Here is a 12,113-nt window from a genome sequence, read left to right on the forward strand (position 1 = left end):
CAACAGCTTGAAGTCGAGCCAGGTGTGAGGCAGGAGCACCAGCCCAGAGGGGAGAGCAGTATTCCATTGAGTTGCAGATGAAAGCCTTGTATGTGGTGAGGAGCTCAGGTGTGCCAAGGAAGGACTTCGCATGACGGAGGATGCCCAGTCGGCGACTGGCTTTGGAGGCCAGCTTGGAAATGTGGTTTTCCCAGGAAAGATCATGGCAGATAGTGAGACCCAAAAGCTTGAGTGACAGAACTTCTTGGAGAGGATTGCTGAGAAAGTAGATGGGAGGGTTTCCAGTTGGTCTTTTCAGAGAGACATAGTAAGGGTGTGAGATTTGTCAGGATTGAAAGACATGTTCCACTTGTATGACCACTTTGTGATTTTGTCCAGGTCTGCAGAGAGTGAGGAGGCTGCAGATTGCCGATCTGAGGGATGAGGTATTGAGCGGCAGAGAGTGGAGTCATCAGCAAAGAGATAGAGAGGATTTTCCAGAGAGTGGGAGAGATCTTTGATGAAGACCAGAAAAAGCACAGGGCAAAGAACACTGCCTTGGGGAACTCCAGCCCAAACAGGCAGGGGAGATGAGAGAAATCCATTCAGGGCCACACGTTGACTACGACCAGAGAGGAAGTCCGCAAGCCATGCATGGAGATTTCCATGGATACCAAAGGAGGAGAGTTTGGTGAGCAGAGCGGGGTGCCAGACCGTATTGAAGGCACGTGATATGTCAAGGGAGACAGCTCTGATTTCCTGTTTGGCATTGAGGACCTCCATCCATTGTTGAGACAGCAGAAGCACCATGTCCTGTTACGGATTCGTCACTTCCGTCTTTGTGGTTTTCGTCCACTGGAAGCATTTGTAGTTCCATGTACTATTATTGTTATAGTTTGAGTGAAATGGAGATAACTGTCTTCAAAAGGAAAAATTAGTGTTTCAAAAGAAAAACGAAATGGATCGGGAGAAACCGGAAGAAGAAGAAGAGGAGGAGGAAAAAAGCGAAGCAAGTGAGGTGGGGAGAAAGGCCGAGCTGTTTTGAGGTATCGAGCGGGCGAACGTTGGCCACGAGCGACTATTGGTTTTCCCGGGAAAGGGATTCCTGTGACAGAGTGGTTATCGCTGTGACAGATAAACCTGCGTGACGGGTTTTGTGGTTGATTCCGAAGTGAATCGTTCTTGGAGAGCAGGTACGCCTCCATTACGGGCCTGTCCACCATTTCACCTCGCTCCAGCCATTTCACCGCGCCCAGCCGTTAGCCTGGTTCGCGTGTGTAGCGTGGATTTCGATTGGGAATTCGCGGTTCTCTGTTTGGGAGACGCTGAACGTTCATACCAGCGTCATTGTCTGGTGAACTGAAGGTGTGAATCCCCAGTCGCCTTTTGGGTGCACCTTTGCCTGACCGACTTCGGCCCGACACCCACCCATCGGCTCTTCGGCAGTGTCGACTGTCAGCCGACCGGGGTTCTGGTCTCGATACGACCTTTTTCTTGTGATCACCGGAGCGTGGGTCGACTTTGACCTGGTGCTGGGACAGTGACTTTGGGGGTGTTACATTTCGCTCACGTGGAGCATGAGTTATCGAGTTAAGAAACTGGTGGTACCATCATAGGAATTATATGGTATTTTGGTTGTGCAATTCAAGTATATTGTACTTGTGCTGTTATTATTATGCGATACTAATATAATACTTGGTTTTTGGTAACAACTGATTGGTGTGATTTCACCATTGGTCATTGGCACACATAATAGCACATCTTTCTGCCGTGACTCCTTTTGGGGCTTGGAGGTACACCGTGATCGGGGTTTGGGGAAGATCACGTAACAGTCCAGAGGAGAGTGACCTGGTCTGAATCCAAATTGATGATCAGAGATCAAGCTATTGGAGAAGAGGAAGGATTTGATATCCAAAGCAATGATGGATTCCATGACTTTGCTGTTAATTGGGAGAAGGCTGATTGGTCTGGATGGAGGGGGAACAAACACCAGAAACAGATTTGACCAGACGCCACCAGGATTTGGAAGAGGGAGACAGGTTTGAGAGTGGAGAGATATTGTCTCCTGGCTCTCCTGAGGGTAGACACACACATGTTTCGGGTTTTGTGAAAGGAACTGAGATTTCCTTCCGTTGGATTTGCCTTCCAGGAGGCGAAGGCAAGTTGTTTCAGGGCAACTGCCTCACCACAAGATTCAGTGTACCATGGACGGGAGGAAGGGTATGACAACTGAAGACGAGATGGGATAAATCTGTGCATGAGAGTGCAATTCACTTTGGAAGAATTCCCAAGATGAGTTGATGTCAGAGGCAGTAGAGATGGGAGACCAGTCCAGATGATTGATGGCTGCCTGAAGACCATGCCAGTCGGCCTGAGTGAAATGCCAGACTCGTCGACGCTGAGGAGGCTCTCTGAGAATGGCCAGAGAGATGTCCACTTTAACAAGGAAATGGTCAGAAGAACCGATTGGAGCAGAAGAAGAGCAGCAGACATTTGCAGGGAAGTTAGTCATAATCAAGTCTAGAAGAGAAGATACTCCATTGACTGAGATCCTGTTTGGGAAATTGACAGATTGTGTCAGTCCCAGTGAGTCGCAGAAGTCCTTTGCTGAGGTGCCCTGGCTGGTGAGAGAGGTACCCACACCCAGCCAGCTGGCATGATGGCAGTTGAAGTCGCCACATATGAGGAAGAGAGAGAGTTGGGATGAGTGGATAGATGTTGGTCCATGTTGTGAGACAGGGAGTTGTATATGGAGTCATCACTGTTTGGTGGACGGTACAGAACACATATGAACAAAAGGTGGGAGCGGAGAGGAAGCCGTAGCCAGAGGTACTCCTGGGGGTGGGGTGGAGAGGGGGCAGTGCAGGGAGAGTGAGGAAGAGTTTTTGATAAAGATAGCAACCCCACCACCAGGGCGAGGCTCAGGTCTATCATACCGGTGGAGGAGTAACCAGGAAGAGATATTAAGGAATCAGACATCTTGAAGGAGGAAGGGTTCTGTTGTGTGTGTGTGTGTGTGTGTGTGTGTGTGTGTGTGTCTGTGTGTGTGTGTCTGTGTGTGTGTGTGTGTGTGTGTGTGTCTGTGTGTGTGTCTGTGTGTGTGTTTGTGTGTGTGTGTGTGTCTGTGTGTGTGTCTATGTGTGTGTTTGTGTGTGTGTGTGTGTGTGTGTGTTTGTGTGTGTGTGTGTGTGTGTGTGTGTGTCTGTGTGTGTGTGTGTGTGTGTGTGTGTCTATGTGTGTGTTTGTGTGTGTGTGTGTCTGTGTGTGTGTCTATGTGTGTGTTTGTGTGTGTGTGTGTGTGTGTGTTTGTGTGTGTGTTTGTGTGTGTGTGTGTGTGTGTGTGTCTGTGTGTGTGTGTGTGTGTGTGCCTTCCTATGTTTATTCTCATCCCATTTTTGTTTAGAATAAAAACCCCTGTTGGTGTCAGGTTGTTAATTGTGTTCTTGGGTTCAAACCTTCTCTATTGAGATTATGAATGCAATTCCTACATATTGGATATTTTTTTAACTCTATGACTATTAAGATCTTTTTCTTAACCTTCATTTCTTTTTCCATTATAGTATCGTGTACATCTCCTATCTGTGCGCCAAAAGTAAAATGGTGCAGAAATGACGTCTGCCATGCTTATCGAGAATGTTTATCGTCGACACCTGGGAATGATAAAAACAGGTGTCCAAACAATGAAACATTTTATTCAACAACATAACATACCTCTCGTACAGATGCGCTCCGTACTCACAGCAGTTGATTTTGCTGAAGAGGTTTGTGGGTAAGGAATCAACACAGATCCGTTGAGCCTTTTCCTGTTATGTGGCTCAAAGTAACAAGTCATAGGCAAAGGACAAAAGGAAAGTGAGACCGACAAAGCGGTCAGACTAAAATCTGAATAAGAACAGGGCGGTGAGGAGGGTGCAGGTCAGAGTTCGGAGGTTAATGACCCTCCAGGGGACGCCAACAAACGAGGCATTTAGAAAATCAACAAGCAATCCCCGCGCCCCCCCCCCCCCAGGGTCCTCTGCCTCATACCCCTCATACCCACTCTCGTCAACCTCTACACCTCTTTCTCTCTCCCCTGCTCTTACCCCAACTCCGCCTCTCTACCACTACCTTTCATATCTTCTCCCCTTTCACGGGTTCCTCCTGAGGCCTTATCAGCAGTCCTGTCGCACGCCAACTGTCGATGCATGAATTGTTGATCTTCAGGCAGGTGTAGCACCACTGTTCCTTACACGCTCTCTCTTTCTTGATTGTAGCGGTGGCACCCAATCTATCCTTGCTCGTGGGTGCAGGTGACAGGGAGGTGCAAAGAAAGGGCTCGGTTTGTGGATTTCAGGTGAAAGCAAACCCAGTTGTGCAGGTGCTGATAAGTTCACCGGACCACACCTCTCGGTCAACATTCTTTGGTTATGCCTTAATCTGGCATATTTATTGAGCTGCACAAAGGTCCGTTGCAAAAGCTGCAACAAAGGCCTCTGATCTTGTTAACATTAACCGAGGATCAGGAGGTCAGCCTTACAACACGGACTCACGAGGTCCAGGATACGAGGACCATTCAATAGGTAACGATCAAATGCGAGCAGAAGGATGAAGAAAAGACTTCGTCCTTTTACTTTTTGTTTGTCGACATTGTTCTTCGGGTTCTGTACAGGAACGAGGCTCATGGAAGAGCTCATTGCTCTATTTATACCACACTTACGCGTTTACATGTAAACTCTGATTATGAAACGGACTCCTTGAAGAAGGTATGCCATGGTTTCTGAGGAAGGGTATTTGTGAAGACACACCTGATCTGGAAGTATCTTCACCTTCATGAAGCTCTTCAGTTTTAAGGGGGAAAAACACAGTCAAGACACATTGACAGATCCTCCACTTCAATACATCTTTATCGCTTTCTATCCTTGAGAAGCCAATCAGTTATACCTTTTTTAAACTGTAGTCGTCATCGTCATTTTGTGTGCAGAATACGACTGCTGCTTTGTGACATTTGCTGGGGGACCCCTGTGCCGCTGATGCAGTGCCCCCTGTAGGTTAGAGCTGGAATTTTTTCAATCTGCATGCGACAACAAGCCGACTCTCCGTGTGATATTTAATGTTCACAAACTAATGCCAGCAGATGGGACAACCGTGGTTTAACATGCATTTGAAGGACCGCACGTACAGTGAAGCCTCACCCTGCATGGGTAACTCCAGGATAACAGTTTATAGTTAGCCTGAGATCCGAAACCAGGCAACACAGCTCGGAGGGGAGTGTGCGTACCTCTAGGCTATCTTATTAGCCTTTGACTGTAGTTATCTAATTCGTTTCCTCTTGGGATAAAAACATCATTTTTCCAAAGACCTGCCAAATGAAAACTATGTGGGTTACAAAGAGGTAAAGGAAAAATTTTGGAGGTTAGAAAACGATGAATGTTCCTAGAGTGAATAATGCATTCCTCAACTTTTAAATATTTGTAATCTTCAAAGAATAAAGTATATAAAACAAGCATTCTGAGTATTGCGCTGCAATACATGTCCCCTACCAAAGTTCAAAGTGCCATAACTTTGCCAAAAATGATCGAATATGCAAATTTATGCACGGTTGATGCTGGTTTTCAAACTTGATCTGAGGTATGCTGAGAGACATGTGTGTCACGCCTCGCCTCGTTGATAAGCCCGCAACGTCGCTCCGTGGAGCGGCCTGCACGTATTGCACTGTGTGAATTATATAATTACCAACTCACGGTCTGAGGTACGAGCGATTCAAGAGATATCCATTTTTAAAAAATATTTTCGTTTAATTAACGATATCTGCCAAACCACGTGTCCTATCGCAAATTCCAAAATGACATTTTAGTAGACTGACATGCTGAACAGATCTGTGAAGGTTCCCCTCGATTGGATCAAAAATGAGGGAAGGGCTCGGTTTTAAAGGTTCATGCTTAAAAACGTCATAACTCTGAAACCATGTGACGCATGACGTCATGGTCGTTCACTTTTTTGTTCGTCGTGTGTATGCGATTCTGCCTGCAAAGTTTGGGCTCGATCTGTTTAGCCGTTGCAGAGAAAAAGGGGTTTCGTGTTTTCACAAAAAACACTATGGCGGCCGAACCACGTGACCTGTGACGTCATAATTACCATTAAAATATTCTACAGACTGAGTCCCCCCTACGGTGAAAATTTGATCTCAATCGGTCCAATTATTGCAGAGAAATTGGTTTTTAAAGGAAATTAAAACTTAAAATGGCACTGAGTTAAGGATCATCAGAATTATCAGAATTACCAAAGTTCACAGTGCCATAACTTTGTCAAAATTGATGGAAACGTCGTGTGAAGTTCGAACTTGACCTGTAACTTATCATGAGGAAACCATGTGCCAAGTTTGAAATCATTAGCATTAAGTGTTTAGAAAAAAAGTCCGGAAAGCTGTTCTTTGCATGACGGACTGACGGACTGACAGACTGACGGACTGACGGACTGACAGACGGAGGGACTGACGGACTGACGGACGGAGGGACGGAGTGCAAACCTATAGTCCCCTCCGGTGTACACCGGTAGGGGACTAATAAATCAAGTTTTTATCATAATATTTGTGATTGAATGTTATTTCCAATAGACTCCACATTGTCACTCCTTTGAATTGCTAATAATACCAACCACCTTTAGAGGCCATTTTTCCCCACAGAGCAGGGTTTGGCTTTTATTGGGCACCTTGGTCCCCTTTTTGAAGCAATGTTTTACGGCCGGATGCCCTTCCTTCCACCAACCCTGTTAGTCGCCTCTGACGACACACAGGGAATTACCAGTGAACTGGGACTCAATTTGCCGACCTAGGGAAGGATGACAGGCTGAGTCAACCCCTCTGGTGTTAATTCAGCGATCGACCGGGATTCGAGCCCAGGAGCATTCGAATTTGGGAGAGCACCTGTCAGTGTGCATACATTCAAGATTCCCCCAAAGTGTCTCTGCGAATACGCATCGGCTATCCGAGGTCGTTGTTTTCAGGTCATTGAATGACCTGGGGGCCCTCTTGTTCCTTAAGAAAACCTCATTAGAGGTGGCACGGATTAAAGTCCAGGCTTATTGGTGGCCAGAGGAGACCTTCATCAAAGCGTGCAGAGAAGCGGTTTGAGATGATCCTGGCACTGAGTCAGGAATGAAGGTAATCCAAGACATTTATCCTTGGTGTACGAGCGTGCCCCCATCCTCTTTGAACTGTTGGCGTCCCATCAGAAAACGTTTTTAAGTTGTCTGTGGCATTTTCTAGTAGTCATACCTTTCGATATAGCCATGAAAAAATAATGGCCAAATCACTCCGTTTGGAGGGCTGGTCGGATAGCCTAGGCCCTCGGGGTATGTCCACTCAGACCAGACCAACAGATTTAGGGGATGAAGTGGTGTGGTTAAAAAAAAAATGGGACAGCAAACAAAACTTTGGTCTTTCTTTTGTATCGTGGAATCATTTTTATGTTTGCATGGTTAAAGTTGTGCATGTTGCACCGCCATCTGCAGGCAGGAACGAAGAGGGTCATCGTGAGTGTCCTTTTCTTCATGTAATTCGAGATCAATTTGGGGATTTTGGAAACACCTATAGAGTGGCATTAACTGTCATTACAATTAGTGCTTCTTCAATGCTATTACCCTTGCCAGAGGAGAGGGAATTGCATTCAGGCCCGTTTGTTTGTCTCTATTGAAGGTATTGATTTTGGGTCCGTTTGTTCACCAGAGGAAAGGGTAAAGAAGCCTTTTGATTTTGAGGTCAAAGGTCATCTTGAGGTCAAATTTATAAAATCATAAATTTTCGTCTGAAAAATTGTCCATTTTTAACTTATTAACTTGGAAATTAAACAGCAATTGCAGAATGCATCATTGAATTGGAGGGCAAATATTTTTGAGGTCAAAAGGTCAAAGGTCAACTCAAGGTCAAATTTCTCACATCAATTTTCATCTGAAAAATAATTTATTTACATCCGATTGAACCGAGCTTTGATTAAGATCGTCAATTTAAATCTCAATGAATTGGACAATATGATGTATCCATGGCAACTTTTTGGTTGGGGAGGGGGGGGGGGATGGATTTTGCTCTGCACGACATCTTTCTTGCGTGTTTTTTTGTGTTGTTTTTTTGATTGCTGGTCTGTTACTTCCGCCACCAAAGGTAGACTGAGGTTATGTTTTCCCCCAAATCTCTTTGTCTGTTTGTCTGTCTGTGATCAATATATCTCAAAGTTGTGGACGGGCTCGATCTAAACTTGGTGAATAGGTTGAGTGTGTGACAAGGACAAATCAATTCAATTTTGGTGACTATTCAAATCCAGATCTGGATCAGAGAATGATTTTAGTGATTCTTCACCATTAAGTGAAGGGGCTAAAACCGACACCCCATCCGCCCCCACACCTCCATCTGCCCCCTCCCAGCAGTGGCGTATCTAAGGTATGGCAGGTATGGCACGTGCCCTGGGTGCCACTTGAAGAGGGGCGCCACTGAGCAGTTTCTATTAAAGTCAGACAAGCCATCCTCGGATAGTGAAAAAATAATTTTCTTCAGATGTATGATCTGTCTTTGATTATCATGGGTGAGAAGCACTAGGATGGCGAGATTGTTAAACCACTTATATAAATTATTAGGTAAAAATACAGTGCTGGGAGCTACATGACCAGATACCTCACAGTACCACTGCTCAGTGCCAACTGGCAGTAAGACCATTCTCCTGCGCAAACTAGGGAGGTAGTCTAGAATTTTGTGCAAAATCTGTGAAATTTAATGTTCTTATTAAAAGTGCCATTTCCTTATTTCAGAGCATTGTGTAAGAAGACCATGAAACGTTTCTTCACGATGAAGAAGGAAAGTGGAGCTGAAGGACGGAAGAGACGAAAGTTGGAGATGGAGGAAGCCAAGAAGTCGAGCAAGTTCTTCATGCCCTTCTTTGAAAAGCCTGGAACAAGTTGTTCGACACGTTCCATGGAGTCGCCTGCACCTGCTACAAGTTTGTTAGAATCCGAAGGTGGATCAAGTACAAATGCGTCACAAGCCGAGGAGGAAGTCAAGTCAGATAAATCCAAGTATGACGAGATTAAAATTGAGGCTGCCAGAGAGAACGTGGACATGACAGGAGGGGAAGACGATGGTGGTGGTGGTGATGTTGAGTTTATTGACGAGATTTTACCTGACGAGATTGAACCTGATGACACTGAACTGGATGGTGTCGAAGAGCCTCGAACTGTCATACCAGAAGTGATTGAACAGCATGACATTGGACTTCTGAAGTTCGACAAGGATACTGGAAAAGCAATTCTGCCTGACGCGTTGAGAACAGAAATAATAAAGCTGGGTTCGAAGTATTTCCAGAACAGTGAGGGGCCTTTCTTACCAACAAATAACCACTCAATGAACAAAACTTGGTTCAAGAGGAAATTGGGCAATGGTCGTGGTGAGGAAGTGACTCGCTCATGGCTGGTCTAGTGGTCTATTCCCCTTCTAAAAAGTCTGCATTTTGTATCTGTTGTCTTCTCTATTCCCGTTCCCAGTCAGACCATCAATCCTCATTGGAGAAGGAAAGTGGATTCAACCAGTGGAAAGCACCTGAAAGGATTAGTGTTCATGAAAATGCTAAGAATCATTGGGAGTGCTTCACACAGTGGAAAGAAATGGAAAGAAATTTAGCTGAAAACAGAGGAGTTATTGACGCAGAACTTCAGTCACAGATTGAGAAGGAAAAGCAGAAGTGGTGTGATATCTTGACGAGAATCCTTCACTGCATAAAATTCCTTGCGACTCAGAACCTGGCTTTGCGAGGACACAGGGAGTCACTTCATCTGGACGATGACTCCAATGTGGGAAATTTCCTTGGCTTACTGAAACTATTGGCCATCTTTGACCCTGTCATGAAAGAACACCTCACTCGTGTGGAAAGTCATCCTGGATCAATCTCTTATCTTTCACCGGGTGTCCAGAACGAATTCATCCACATGATGGCATCCACTGTTCGCCAGAGTTTACTGAGAAGCATTCGTAAAGCCAAGTACTATGGTCTCATGTTCGACTCGACTCCTGATCAGGCACACCGTGAGCAGATGTCAGAAGTAGTGAGGTACGTGGAAGTTGATTTTGGGAGGAAAACAGTCCGTGTTAGTGAGTCCTTCCTTGGTTTCATCCAGCTAAGCCAGAAGGATGCTGAGAGCTTGGTTGAAGACATCTTGAAACAGCTAGAAAAGGACGAAATGGAGCTACAAGATTGTTGGTCACAGTGCTATGACAACGCTGCTGTGATGGCTGGACACAGAAGTGGTGTTCATCAAAGAATAAATGAGAAAAACAACCTGGCAGTGTTTGTGAATTGTGACAATCACTCACTCAACTTGGTGGGTGTACATGCAGCCAAGCAGGATACAATGATGGTCACGTTTTTTGGAACCATCGAAGCTCTCTACGTGTTCTTCTCTCGTTCAACACAGCGCTGGGAAAAACTCAAAAACGCCGTGCCTGTGGTTGTTAAGTCGGAGTCCGAAACCAGGTGGAGTGCAAGGACAGAAGCAGTGAAGCCTGTCAACAAGTACCTTGAGAAGATGCTTCAAGTTCTCCAGGACATGATAGACAATGAAAACGAGACCAGTGAAACAAGAAGTGACGCCAGGCAGCTGTATAACCGCATGTTGAGTTACGATTTTCTGACTTTGCTCGGATTTTGGAACAAAGTACTCATTCGCATTGACCATATTCAAAAGAGGCTGCAGGATCCTAGCATGAACTTCCACGACGCTGCCCTGGATTTGAAAGCCCTCCGAGATCATTTTGATGATGAAAGAGAAGTGTTGGTCAGTGAGTCACTCGAAGGACTCGGTCTCTGTCAAGAATGGAATATTGAAGTTGAAAGACGTCAGAGACGAAAGAAACGAATGGCTGATGAGAACTCGAGAGACTCTGAGTTAACAGCCAAGGAGGAAATGGAAAGAGTCATGAAGGGAACACTCAACCGTCTTCACAGAGAAATGGATGAAAGGTTCGCTCGTTTGCACGACACTGACGCCAAGTTTGGGTTCCTTCTCGATGTCGAGGGACTGTGTAACGACCGTAACGACCTAAAGAAGAAGTGCGAAAATTTGGGCGAATTGTTCAGCTTTGATGTTGATGGACAGCAGCTATATGAAGAAATTTTGGATTACAGAATGTTGCTATCAAGTCGGGCCAACATGAAAATATCAAGACCTGAAGAGCTTCTCGAATTAATTGTTCAGTATGGAGATGAGAGAGTCTTCCCCAATCTTCGCATTGCTATTCAGATAATGCTAACCATCGCAGTTTCCATCGCCAGCTGTGAGAGATCGTTCAGCAAGTTAAAACGAATACTTTCGTATTTGAGAGCCTCCATGGGTCAAGGCAGACTCTGTGATCTTGCTTTGCTGAGTGCAGAAAGAGAAGAAACTGAAAAAACTGACTTTGAGCACATCATAGACCAATTTGCATCAGTGAAAGCAAGGAAGGTGCAGTTGTAATTTTCATGTAGTGCCATAATTTGTTAATTAAAAGATTAACGAGCTTGACTTGTATTTTTGAGCTGATTTTATGGTAAAGTTATCGAAAAGATGGGTGTCAGATGTTTGGACAGGGGCGCAATTTCAGCGCTTCCCATAGGTGCTATTTTCTGTAGATACGCCCCTGTCCCCCAGACATATATATATATAACATGTTATATATACAGGGTGAGTCAAAGGTAGCACCCGATTTCTGTTTATATATATATATAAATATATATATATATATAAATATATATATATATATATATATATTGTTGTGGATTTGAGAAATTGTTGTGTAAATTGTTGTGTAAATATCACCCTCTGTAAAATGTAATGAATTGTTGTAAATACCTCCAAGTGTAAAAGATCAAAGGGCATCCGCCTAGTTATTTCATATACCACACGTAGCCAATCATATATCCTTCTTTTACAGTTATCTCCTTATTCTATGTAGGTTAAGGCTCTGTTCCCACTAGTTGACATTCTCCATTGCACCAAATGAAATAAGGTAGATCCCCTTTCATTTCCAAAGCCCCATTCCCGAAGCCTCGATTGCCAACTGCATTCGCCGCCATTGCCATGTGCTCCAGCTCGGAGAAGAAAGGCGTGTCTCCACCTCGTCATAGAAAGGAGGAGTGAGT

General features: G+C 44.9%; 1 protein-coding gene across 1 annotated transcript; it reads left to right on the forward strand.

Annotated features, from left to right (window-relative positions):
• Positions 1 to 3,701: 3,701 nt before the first annotated feature.
• On the forward strand, positions 3,702 to 11,448 carry LOC144893369 (zinc finger MYM-type protein 1-like). The gene is made up of 3 exons (XM_078783952.1): positions 3,702 to 3,748; positions 4,628 to 4,721; positions 9,484 to 11,448. Exons 1-3 carry the CDS (start codon positions 3,702 to 3,704, stop codon positions 11,446 to 11,448), a joined length of 2,106 nt encoding a protein of 701 aa, XP_078640078.1.
• Positions 11,449 to 12,113: the final 665 nt, after the last annotated feature.

This window comes from Myxine glutinosa, chromosome 8 (genome assembly GCF_964187855.1).
Source record: "Myxine glutinosa chromosome 8, kmMyxGlut1.1, whole genome shotgun sequence".
In the NCBI taxonomy this organism is placed as follows: domain Eukaryota; kingdom Metazoa; phylum Chordata; class Myxini; order Myxiniformes; family Myxinidae; genus Myxine; species Myxine glutinosa.